The 13,274-nt window shown below is 38.4% G+C and overlaps 1 protein-coding gene across 2 annotated transcripts; it reads right to left on the bottom strand.

Moving 5' to 3' along the window:
- Positions 1-2,227: 2,227 nt before the first annotated feature.
- On the bottom strand, positions 2,228-5,274 carry LOC121780647 (U-box domain-containing protein 52-like). Of its 2 annotated transcripts, none has more exons than XM_042178265.1 (8): positions 4,944-5,274; positions 4,592-4,707; positions 4,290-4,417; positions 4,028-4,183; positions 3,703-3,943; positions 3,542-3,631; positions 3,031-3,459; positions 2,228-2,950 (listed from the first exon to the last, which is right to left on the bottom strand). In XM_042178265.1, exons 1-8 carry the CDS (start codon positions 5,104-5,106, stop codon positions 2,255-2,257), a joined length of 2,019 nt encoding a protein of 672 aa, XP_042034199.1. In that variant the 5' UTR covers positions 5,107-5,274; the 3' UTR covers positions 2,228-2,254. The 2 variants fall into 2 exon arrangements, with proteins under 2 accessions (XP_042034199.1, XP_042034200.1); XM_042178266.1 differs by having other exon boundaries at positions 4,940-5,089.
- Between the last annotated feature and the right edge of the window lie 8,000 nt (positions 5,275-13,274).

Here is a 13,274-nt window from a genome sequence, read left to right as displayed (position 1 = left end):
ATACACCGCGGTATATGAAAATTCATACTGTTACCTTCAGCTTTCGGTAACGTATCATACCGTACCGAAAATTTGTTATTTTTGATATTTTTTCGGTATGATAGGTCGGTATTTCGGTATTTTTTTCCCAATCATAGTCTCATCGCCCTCTTCAGGAGGCGATCGAGTGGTAGTGGTGGTGTTTTGGCGATTGTAGTAGGGAGCATACGACGGGGCAAGTGTCGCAGTGGCTAATGCATGACGAATCCTGCCATGGGAGCAGAAAAATTCTTGAAGGTTTTTATTTTCTTTTTTCCCACTCTAGTTATGTTGTTGGAGCAAAAGTGGAATTGCGTTGAGAATGTGTAGTTTTGATTCTTGTGATGTTTGTTTGTGGAAGTCAGGAAGTGTGTATTATAAATATAAAACTCAAACACACCATTCAACTCGTAAATAAGTCATTATTTTATTTTTGTCGGGGTAAATTGTTGACTTTGTCCTATTGTTCAAAGTGTTTAGCCACGCGTTTGTATAATTATCATTAAGAGTGTCCACAGTGGGGAGCCGCGGCCCGTGGCTCGGGTGCGCGGCCCCTACTGCAGAGAGTCACGACGGGCGGCTAGGAGCCGAGAGCCAAGAGGGAGCCGCGGCCGCGGCCCACCACTGCAGCGAGCCGAGAGCCTCGACCCGGCCACCGAAAAATATAATTTTTTTTGTTTTTTTTATAAATACACACCATTTTCCCTTCATTTTTCTACCCCAATTCAAACACCACTATTTCCAATCTATTTCAATTCAACTTCTGAAATATGGATTCCGACGATGAACGGTACCAAGAAGCGGTAAATCTGGAGTTCCAAAACCTGGTTGCAGCGGTGCAACGTGAAAGCTGACGAGGCGGCGGCGGTGGTGGCAGTCCCTCGGCCGTTCTATCATCGGCGGTATATCGACCGTGACCATGCCTGGGCTGACCGTGACCATGTATCAAATTGCACAATATGATAATAGCTGACGAAGGATTTGCTGCAGAGCGATGGGCACCGGAAGATGGTGCTAGTTCGAGCTCGGTATTGTCATGGAGCCCCTGCAGATGGGTGTACCACGTACTAATGAATACTTGATCCAGCGGTACACCGATATGCGGAGCCAAATATCGCATACAACACTGCAGGCTGATTTGGTTGAAGAGGTCTGGAACCGTAGAGGGAGCGCCGCAGAGTGATATGGGTTTTCGGGTTGTTGTTTTTAAACTAGAAAAATTTCGTTGTATAAATATCATAAATTATAGTCTAATAAAATTTATTGTAGTTAAATTAAAAAATATCATTAAAAAAAGTAAACAAATTAATTTTTATTTTGGAGCGGGCCACATTTCGTGACCCTTGTTATTTACCATTGTGGAGAGCCCAGGAGAGCCACATTTAGTGGTCAGGCCAACTTTGATGGCCCTTGAGGGCCACCATTGTGGACACTCTAAGTATCTATCATTTTATTTATGTTAAAATGTCCTAAAAAATATGGAGATCCAAATATCGACGTGATATGCGATCTTACGCATCAATAATCCAAATTACATGTTGATTACCCAAAGGTATATATCGATTATCAATCGACGTGTAATTTTGCACGTCACATCGATACTTCAATAACCAAAAAAATCATGATATTTTAATCCCAACAATAAAACGATTGATACAAAATGAGAATTACCTAAAGATGTGACATTTTCGACTAATGTCCTAAATGATGAGACAAAATCAACCATTTACCCTATTAATTAATGACAAGAGAATATTCATGTGCTATTCGATGTGTACTAGGCACAGAGTGTGACCAGCCAAACCTTTTTTTTTACTATAAATGTATTTAGATAACTTTATAATGTCATTATTAATTAGTTTGCAATATCCAGAATATGCTATCCAATCTTTTCTATTGTAATCTTTTTGTTTTGGCGTAATCTAGATTTGTGGGCACCTATTCAACCATAGTTTTTCTTCACCTTATACTATCTTTCTTTGCATATGCTCGTCTTTTTCTAGAGTTAGGGAATATTGATATTCCAATGCAAATTTTGTCAAGTTTTATAGATATCCCAAAATTCAAAAATTACTTATGAGTGCAATATGAAAAGAAAAAGAAACAACAAAGAAAATGGTAGTACATTAGGCAAATTTTAAGAATAAAAGTTTGTGTGCGTTTAGTTTCATTTTGAAGTTCAAGATTCCTATATCAAACTGGCAAAAAATAATGTTGATATCTCTTTAATTCTGAATTAGTTATGTTGTAGTCCAAGTTGTTTCAACCTATTGAGCTCAGGCAATATCTCCTTTCCCAGATCAGGTCTATCTTTTTTCCTCAGCTCAGTGCATCTCAGGGCTAGCTTTGCAAGACACTGAGCCTCCTCGACCGGCCAATCAGGCACGGTTGGATCGAGCAGACTGCCAAACGTGCCCTGTTCAATGGCTCGTTCGACGTGGTGAGTGAGGCCCATAGGTGGCTTGGCAGTGATGATTTGTAGTAGTATCACCCCGAGTGAGTAAATATCCGATTTTGTCCCCAGCTTTCCGGTCTGCTGGTATTCCGGGTCGATGTAGCAAAATGTACCTGCAGCCGATGTCATGTGATACTGAGTCACGCTATCTGCGACTGTGGGTGGGACCAGTCGGGCCAGCCCTACGTCGCTGATTTTGCACGTGTAATGATGGTCTAGCAAGATGTTTCCTGGCTTTAGGTCACGGTGGACCAATGGCTCGGGCTTGGCCTGGTGAAGGAAAAGCAGACCAGTGGCTATCTCAGAGGCGATCTTGAACCGGACCCCCCATGGGATAGAGGGGGTGTTGCCCTTTCTGAGTAGACGGTCCTCAAGGCTTCCGTTGTCCATGTACTCATACACAAGGCATCCGTACTCAGGGCATGCGCCCATGAGCAGGACCATGTTCGGATGCCTCATGCAGGTCAGTACTTCGACCTGCATCAGTGTAACCAGAATAGACGATGAAGCACAGTTCAGTTCAATGATAGTTTGATGACAGTTTTAAAAAATGCTACCTCTTGTTGGAACTGTTTTTTGCCCTGAGTAGCATCGGGGCGTAGGACTTTGATGGCAACAGGTGTGTAGTCTAGCTTCCCTTTGTAAACGGGGCCGTACCCTCCTTCTCCGATCTTCCTAGATCCTGAGAATTTGTTAGTGGCCTCTTCGATCTCTTCAATCACGTATCTTCTATAGCGGTCATCATTGTTTGACAGCGCGTTCAATGCACGTTTCTTTTCCTCCGCCTCCTTCTTTGCCCTCTGCTCCGCGTACCTTCTCCTCTGTGTCTCCTTCTCGGCTATCTTTTGCGCCTTCTCTGCGGCTTCAATCGCAGCTCTGCATTTCACCTTTTCCATCTCCACGAGCGCTAGGGCCGCCTCTTCAGCTTGCCGGGCTTGGCCAAATCGGTCTATCTCCCCGTGCTTCTGCTGCTGAAGCTCATTCACCTATAAATTTAGTAGACGAATTAAAGAAAATTAACTTGCAACTATGTCACATTATACTAGAAAATTTTAGGTATTAATTTACCATCTTTTGAGCTGAGATTGCTTCTTTGCAAGCTTCATTATACATAGACATTGTTTGATTTACCTCTTGCTTGAGCCTATCAATTGCAGTCTGCACTAAACAAACTACAGTAAGACCTATATTATGAAATTTAATTAAATTTAATAAATTTTGTACTTAACTGGAGATGAAGAATTTGATGCAAGATGATCAAATTGTTCTGATCCCACACTGCTTGTGTTTGACAATTGCACTCTTGTGATATCCATGCCATGATCTCTAACTGAATCTTCATGTGTATTACCGAACTTTCCCGTGTTTCTCGGCCTCCTTCTCGACTCACCACCATCGTTCCTTAATCGCCTACTACCATTTTCGGAATGCTCGTCGCTACTCCTCCTTCCCCCCCTCACAGAGGATCCCCTGTTGTTGGATTTGCTAGTGTTTTTTTATTACAATGTTCTTATGTTTTAAGATCAAGCTGATTTCTGCAAGAAGGATGGATACCTAGTAGATGACACTGGAGATGGGGCCCTAGTCGAGCTGTCCGTGTGTCGTGCTGCTGGCCGGATTGATTGAGCCTTGCCCCTTGAAATCACGTACACGGAGCAGAAATCCGGGGCGGCCTTGTTTATCATGGTGGCCACATCCGGGATCCAGAACCTAACAACACGACGTTATTCATAAATATACACGTGACATGTACTGATAAAAAGAATTGGTGTTAAAAATTTTAAGTGAGGAGATAATTTTGGTTAGTAAAATCTACCTATATCTTGTTATGACATTCTTTGTTGATGCACCAAGAACAATGTTGGTTACAGTATTATGGTTGATGTAGTCTATTAGTGCAGAATGCACATCAACACCTTCTAGCACCACCTCCTCTTTTCTCACCTGCAAAATGGTCACATTTACTGCATTTATGAACAACGCTGATTTTAATGTTCAATTGATAAAGTATGAGCCAAATAGAGAAGGAAAAAAGTGAAAATGATGATAAAGTTTTCATAAATAGAAATGAAACTAATTTTGCAGAAAGAAGGAAGTACTACTATAAAATTTGATTACCCCTTTACGCGCACAGACGGTACGACAAGCCGTGAATACATCCTCCACCATCCCACTATTTGCCTCCGCGACAACGCCACCGTGCTGGCCATGGTGATGGTGATGATGATGATGATCTGCATGCAAGGACGAACGAAGAAAATTAGCTCGGGTGAATTTCACGGGTGCTTCAGCTAACCCCAGCACCCCGAAATCGGCATTTTCTTCGTGTCATCGGAGTTAACACATTATACAAAAAAAATATTTGGTACGAGATTAAATCTCGTGCTTCATTCATTATCACCAAATAAATAAAATAAATCTGTTTGATTATCACCAAAAAAATAAAATGACAAGAAGGTAAGATACCTACGTTTAGTATTAACATGAGCCAGAATGAAAGTGTGTTTGGAATTGGTCATAAGGTTATCGATCGCCCATCTCACAGCTAACGGACTGTTTTTGCCCTTGTTGATGGCGACGACTGTGACGACGTTATTCTCTTGTAAATCTTGCATCGAAACGTCCGACATCATTATCTCTTCTATTTTCTGCAAATCAAATGCGCGTTTCGGCCTAATTTGTTGAGTAGAAATAGAATTTAGATGGATTGGTTTCTTGTTTCACGGATGGGATTGGGAAGTGGTGGTGCAATGAGGTCTTTTCGTCGACTAGTTCACGGTGTTTGCCACCGTCATTGCTGCCGTGGCCACCACTTCTTTCGCCGGGGAAATTTTGGGAGGAAATGAAGGAGAGAAAATGCTTCCCTTTAGATTATGTGATTCTGTTTAGCTATAAAAAGATTGCTATTTTTATCTAATGATCTCCTCCACCAGCTTCTATTTGACTTATTTTACTAGGTTTAATGATTTTTAAATGAGGGCTATCTACATTACTACATATCACATGAGCTATAGATTATGCCTAAAAATAATGAGAAAAATTTGGAAGTACGTATATTCAAATGTAAAATTTATAGTTGGTGTTCAAAACTAGAATTTGTGTGAAAAATCATGTATTTTAGCACAATTACCCTTATATTATATCTAATGAGTACATTGGCTAGAAACTCGAATATGATCAACAACTTATAAGATTGGGATTGCCGGGCCTGTTGATTTTAGGATTATTTAGGCAAATGTTCTTTATATAAATTGCGTCTTCTCTTAACCGTCTCTTAAGCGTCTCATCTCTTCACTATTTATGGGCCCACTGTACTTTTCACCCCATCTCTTAACTAAAAGACAGCATATGCATCCCTCAATCACTTAACCATCTCATCCCTTAACTATTCATTCAATTTCATTTTTTATTTTTATTTCCAACAAATTCAATTAATAAAAACACACTTCATTAAATAAAATAAAATTACAACTTAAAATTCTAAAAAAACAAAAAAACACATAATTAAAATCCTAAAAAAAATTAAAAAAAAAATTCTCTCACTCTCTCTAAATTCAAAATCTCAAAACTCAAAGAAGCAGAAGAAAGAGTTGTCTAATGACGATCATGTGCGTCTACCGGTTACCAAAATTTGCCCAAATGTGCTCAATTAGATATTTATAGAAGTGATTGGGGGCTTAAAAAATAAAAAAAAATTAAAAATTTGAAAAAAAGATTATAAACGGCTAGTATTTTTTGGGATTTTTTTAAAATTTTTGAATTTTTCATGAATTTAAAAAAAACATTTAAAACGGATATAAACGACGCCCACTCGCGGGCTGGCGAGTGGGCGTCACGGACGAACCAGAGCTCGCCATGTGGCCAACGCGCGTGGCGAGCTGGCGCGCGAGATTCCTCTCCGCAACGAGACAAGGGACGGGCTGGGGACGAGACGGGAGCCAGCATCGCTGTCTCGATGGGGGTCTCGGAGAGATATAGCCCACATCGAGACGCGATGCGGGTGCTCTTAGCATCTAGCACAATTGGTCGTACCAGACTAGTGTTGACAAAACGGTTTTTCTTTAATCTACAATAACAGCCAAAATTGTAGTCCTAAAATCTAATCTTATGCTGACATTCATGTCACGATACGTTATTGTCTCTGATACAATGTTGTCGCTGTCCAAACTCCATATTGGGAAACTTCAATTATGCATATTTATTTTTATTGCAGAAGTTGCAGTGTCACATGCTCCTGGTAATAGCATTGCACTGCTATATTTAAAGAGGATGGCAGCTAATCTGGATCTTGAACTTGGCACATGAATGAAATTGTGTTTTTTCTTTGACTCAATGATAGGGTCCTCGATTTAGTGAATCTCGCTGAAAGTCATCTCCAGTATCTTTATCTTATTTGATTTAGTATCTTTTATTTTAGTTAGTTAATTTCCATATCTTTTGTAATCTTTTATTTTAATTATCTTGCTTGATTAGCAAGATAGGTTTAGAGTTTAGAATTCTATAAATTATAGAATTCTCTAGTATTTTGATTCATTGAGAAATAAAGTTAAAACTTGTTCTCATTCTGATTCTGGCGGAAATCGCCCCCTAGCACCTCAACTAGGGTTTATCTTGTTCTTCGTAATCGTTCTTGTTCTTCGTTTTACTACAAATCGTTGGTGCTCTAGTCCGATAGATCAAGGGTCTATCAACTGGTGCTTCCATTGATTTACTCTTCTCCCACCACAAACCACTACCTCCAAAGTCCTCTCAAATTTTCGCAAAGGTTTCACGCCACTTTCTCTCAAATCTTAATCACCCAAACGTCCGATGGCGCCGGAATTCGAGCTCGAATCTTTCGCACGACGACAAGATTCTGTTCACAAAAGAATTGAGGAAAGCCTCACCAAGCTCATAGCCGTTGTCACCGGGGCGCGAGCGAAGGAGCTACCCGACCCAGTCGCGACGCCCACGCAAGGTTGGTCGTTGCCACCGTCGGTCACGAAAGCACCCCTGGGTGTCAGGCCCGAATCCCTACCATGGATCCGTCTCGAACCACCACGTTTCGATGGAGAGAACGCCCGAGATTGGATCTGTAAGATCCAAGAGTACTATAACTACCACTACACACCTCAAGATGATCGTGTTTATCTTACGCAATATTTATTCGATCACCCAGCATCGGATTGGAGGGAATATTGGGTGGAAACTAACAAAGGAAAGAGCTGGGATGATTTCTTGTTAGACGTCAAACAACGGTTCGATCCCGAATTTTATAAACCATGTGCAGTGATTGCCTCACCTGGGCTATCTATTGGCCACGGTATGGTATGTTCGAGACCAGCGACAACCCAATCGCACATTGGCGAACCCTGTTGCGTACCAGAAATCTGATCGCCAGCCACCGCATCAAAACGAGGAAGCCAGACAAGTAGTTGATGAAAATCTGTGTGGTGTTAAGCCTTTGGGAGTTGTCTGTCCTAACTTTGCTCCAGAATTAATCAAGGATGAGGTGATAGATGATGGAAAGTACATAGTTGCTCCACTTTCAACCGAGGAAATTATCACCGATTCACTTTCTCAGCACACGCTCTTTCTCTCCCATCAACCAAAGGAATTATCCGGTGAGCCTACTCGGTTTATAAGGTCAAAACCTGATGAATTTGATAATGACACGTCTGAACACTTGCGCACTTTGGGCCGTGACAACAAGAAGTTGTATATAGAAGGGAACACCATGGGACGGGTGGTGGTTCATGCGCAGGGCTGCCCTGATGATGCTTATCGAGCCATTGCCGTCCCCGATGATGGTGAAGGTATTCCAGAAGATCCGTCTCCAGCAGCTCCCTTGGCCACCACCGCCGCTCGTGCTACCCAGCCTGTGGACAGAGTTGGTACAATGATCTTAGAGGTAGACGAGGAGATCTTAGATGCAGACGATGAAAGGAAATTAGGTGGCAATTCATCAGGCGATGGTGACCACAGCGACAGCGTCGCCCATGCTGTTAGTGATCCACACAAGGTGGTTACGTCGGAGTCTTTACTTCTGGAGGCGACTACGGTATGGTGTATTATTGAACCAGCCCCGTTTGATGCGATTGTGGAAACTCATAAGCCACAAACTGAGACTATCAACGCTGAAAAATTCATAGGTAAAATGGATGATTGTTTCAGTGATATCAAAGTCGTGACTGAGATTTTCAAATGCCAGCAGCAGCCAGTTACCAATATTGAGCAGTTGCTGCCTGAGGTTTGGAGCCTTGATGTTGTTTGTGAGGATAAGGATACCTATTTTGGTGAAGTGAAGGTTCTTAGTTCGGAGGTTCACGGTGGTGAATGTGAAGGTGACATTGATGATAAGATGATTGTGTCAGAGATGATGAATAATAAGGTTAAGATGTTTTCAACTGCAGAATTTTTTATTGTTACGGAAAGTGTGAGGCGTGACTATAGTTGGGTGATAATTGGGTCGGATGGGTTCGGAGCGTCATGTCACATTAGCCCACACTCGATCTCTACTCGAATACTGAGAGATTCTAAAAATTGGAGGCTATTGGCACCTGATGTGATGCAGCATAAGATACGTCCAAGTTCAAATGGTGTAGTGGTTGTTTGGCCATTTTCCATACTCAAATGGTTTATGCATTTCTGCAGTGCTACCAGAAATTGGGAGAAGACATGGGTAGTCGTATTGGTGCCTAATGATTGGTGGCATTTAGTTACTCACCTTGAGGATTATGTGACCATTACCAAATATTTTGCTAGCACGGAGAATTGGTTACATGTTTTTTATTTTCTAATTTGGCTTAATCCTGGCAGAGGGATATATGGAACAAGAGATGGAATTCTTTGGTATGTGCACTGGACATATGATATCAACTTAGCTCTACACGAAACTATCGATGAGATGAAAATGGATGCACATGAGAAAGAGTCAGACAACCCTTTGTTCTTGGGCACTCTTACTAACTACACGGCTGCTCCAGAGGTTCATAAGCTAAGGGAGTTGGTGATGAGTTGTGACTATATGCAGGTGAAAAAGGACACAGAAGATTGTTCGTTGAGGGATTTGGCTAAATTGGGTTCTGATTATGGGATGCTTGAGCTAAGCGGACCAGTGGCTCCACATGTTGTCGACGTTCTTCGCAGCTATTTCGAATTCCACCTTGAGGGCAAGGTGGTTTTCAACGGCGGGAGAGTTGATAGGGTCCTCGATTTAGTGAATCTCGCTGAAAGTCATCTCCAGTATCTTTATCTTATTTGATTTAGTATCTTTTATTTTAGTTAGTTAATTTCCATATCTTTTGTAATCTTTTATTTTAATTATCTTGCTTGATTAGCAAGATAGGTTTAGAGTTTAGAATTCTATAAATTATAGAATTCTCTAGTATTTTGATTCATTGAGAAATAAAGTTAAAACTTGTTCTCATTCTGATTCTGGCGGAAATCGCCCCCTAGCACCTCAACTAGGGTTTATCTTGTTCTTCGTAATCGTTCTTGTTCTTCGTTTTACTACAAATCGTTGGTGCTCTAGTCCGATAGATCAAGGGTCTATCACTCAATATGATTTCTTTCAAATGTCATTGCTCTGCTGCAGCAGCTAGCTGTTGCCGCGTATATTTTGTGTTTGTAGAATTGGGTGGAACTGTGGAAGTGTCCTATTTCTATTTCGATATCATATTTGTTCTATGATTAGTGCCTTAATTCAGAATTTTATGAATAAAAATTGAGTAATATGAACATATTAAGTTTTGGTGTGCCCATCAATCAAAATTGCAAATATATTCTCTATCCTTTTTTCCTCTTTCTACAATTATGGATGGCTGAACATTTCAGGTAGCAATAATATGTCCGAACCACAAATCTTTTACTCAATTATATAGATGAATATGAAACTAGGGAATATTTTTTTAGTTTTATGCAATAATTTTAAGATGACGTTTCTTAAGCGTTTACTAATTGGCCCCACACTCTATTTTCTTCATTCACTATCCAATCCCATACTAATCACAACTTGCTCCCTTATGCTACATCTCAACGATCTACTATTAATGAGATTCTTCTCATAGTATTTTTTAAATTTAGATGTGAATTAAATTTATTGAATTTTAAAATTCAATTAAATCTACAAGCAAATTAAATTCCGAGACACCAAAAAATCATGTATAAAATTAAATCAAAAGAAATACAAAAAAAAGCAAAACAATTGAATAGAATGAAAAAAATAAAAATTAACAAAGAATGTAAATAAATAATTTAGACCAAATGAGTAGATCTGGGCAAAAATATTTATGTGAGTTTGGAAGGGAAAAGTCACAAGTTATGTTTTGTCGCTTCATTACAAGTCAATGTATTGAATTAATAACACAAGAGTTGGAAAACATAACACACCAACACAACTCGCGACTTTTCCCTTTACAAATAGATGCTCGCCCCTCGTTTCTAAGCTCTCCCGCCCATAATTGCGTCTTGTCGCCAGAAAATCCCATTACTATGGGACGAGCACCGTGCGATTGTTTTATACACACAAGATTGAAGAGTGGTTTACTAATAATTAAGCTTCTTTGAATTTTATTTTAATATATGGTCAAATGCAACCTTGTTGGGCAAATGATCCGAATGAAATAAGTTTCTATATATGGTGAGGGGGCCGGGGGGGGGGGGGGTTCAATTTCCTGTTTTTTTAGAATTGTTTTGAGATTTATTTGGAGACTTAATTAGAAAGGAAAAATTGTTTGCTTCTGCAACCAGTCTAGTGAAATTATAGACATTTTGATTAATGCAAGTAAAGAAAGAAAATATTCCTTTCAAGTTGTGTGGGGTGTGAGTAATTTTGTGAGGAATAATGCAAGTAAAGAATATTGCTTTGAAAATGTAAAATATCTTTGGAAGATATTTCTAGAGGAGGATACCTTTTGAGTCTTAATAAGATAAAAGAATACATATAAAGAATTGAAGATGATGTAAGGGCATGCATATTTTTGACAAATAGACATGTTATAAAGTCTCTTTAAAATAAAGTTGTATTGAAAAAAAATTACTAGAAAATTATGGGTCTTGCTTTATAGTCAAGTCACATTTGAATCTTGTGTGCAGCCAAAGAAAATTTGCTAAATTCTAATGAAAATTTGGAAGTTTCACAACAACCATTATAAAAAACCACACGATTTCAACCCTAATTAGATCATAAACCAACTTTAAGCACAGATGCTACAGGAGATAGCTACAAAGGTTAAATTTGTTAAGGAACTACAAAATGTTCAGCTGAGAAATGAAATAAAATAAATAAAAAGTACGAATGCACAACTAAAATCAAAATGAAATAGATGATTAAATATACAAGTACAATTCATTCCCCTAATTAAATGCACATATCTATCTCACCCTACAAATTGAGTTTGTAATAAAGCATCCTTTTTATTTATTATACTTCAGCCGAAAACACCATAATTATACGATGCATACAATTGTAAAGTTTGACTCAATACAAATTTCTAATAATTAAAGTTATTTATAAAATTATCTCTTGTTTCAATAAACTCACCATTGTCAATCCAGTAAAACGAATTTAAACTATTGCAAAGCGCGATTTTAAAAATGACTAGGTAATTCAAGTATATGTATATCTTTTAAATATTTTTTTGTCCATAAAAAAAATATCTCACTTTTTTATTATGATATGTTGGCTAAAATTAGCGCACTTCTAGGTAATTCAGAAAATTATAATTTCCAAATCTCGTTATAATCAAACATAACGAATCCTAATTTCCAGAATCAAATTCCTGAGAATCGCATTTTCAGTAATCATAAATCCTATATTAATCAATTTTCTTAACACAATATTTTTCCTATCAACAACGAGGCCTAAATGTATTTATTGAAAGCAAGTTGTAATCCTTCTCACAGTAACAAAAATTTATTTTAAACCACCACTCTGTATCAAATTAAAATTAATATCCATTAATGCGTCATATGATAAATGATAGTAGTATTAAATAATCGATGAAGTAGAGGAATCCCACCTATATAGATATATTATTCGTAATCTATAGAGTGCGCCAAAATTAAATGTTAGTAGTATATTTCTCGTAAAATGTACGAGGATTTAAATGATCGAAACTTTAACTTAATCTAGTTGTGTTTTAGGTACGAACAATTTCATGATTTAAAAATGTACATGTATCCTAATTAAAATAACTAGCGTGATGAACAAAAATACAATAACAAAAAAAAAATCTAATCCCCTTTAGTTGGATTTCATTAACTACAATACGATTGTCACTATTCTATTCACAAATTTTGTTATTATTCATCCATTTGCAAGCCTATACCAATCCATCTCAAAATCAAATGATTATACTTTCTTCATAATTTAATATATATGTTCACTATTTGCTCAATCAATACACACCACACCAATCCAATTTTAAAAACTTTCCATTTATTTATAGAATAGGAGTACTTCCTCCGTCCCACAAGAATATGCACTCTTTCCTTTTTAGTTCATTAAATAAAATATGCACTTTTCAATTTTAGGAATTCTTTTCACTCTAATAAGGTGGAACCCATTCTCCACTAACAATACGTTTATTACTTTTTCTCTTTAATCCTCTCTTATTTTCTCAATTTTACATTAAAACTCGTACTATACTCAAAGTGTATATTCTTTGGGGACAGAGAAAAAGTATTATTTAATCCTACAAAATCCCTCCAAAATTTTAAAATGGAAACCACACATCTGTATAAAACCGCGTTATCCCAATTCCCAATTCCCATCCCTTTTCCAACTACCCAGTCACCGTCTCTACCCACTTCTCTACGA

This window comes from Salvia splendens, chromosome 20 (genome assembly GCF_004379255.2).
Source record: "Salvia splendens isolate huo1 chromosome 20, SspV2, whole genome shotgun sequence".
NCBI lineage: Eukaryota > Viridiplantae > Streptophyta > Magnoliopsida > Lamiales > Lamiaceae > Salvia > Salvia splendens.
The sequence above is the reverse complement of the archived record's forward strand: the minus strand, read 5'-3'. Positions and strand labels throughout refer to the sequence as shown.

Excerpts from the sequence above, each read along its gene's own strand:
- LOC121780647 (XM_042178265.1), bottom strand. The coding sequence starts at position 5,106 with ATGATGTCGGACGTTTCGATGCAAGATTTACAAGAGAATAACGTCGTC. Across the intron at positions 4,418-4,591 it reads CCGTCTGTGCGCGTAAAGGG|GTGAGAAAAGAGGAGGTGGT; the intron begins GTAATCAAATTT and ends ACCATTTTGCAG. Across the intron at positions 3,460-3,541 it reads CAATCTCAGCTCAAAAGATG|GTGAATGAGCTTCAGCAGCA; the intron begins GTAAATTAATAC and ends CTAAATTTATAG.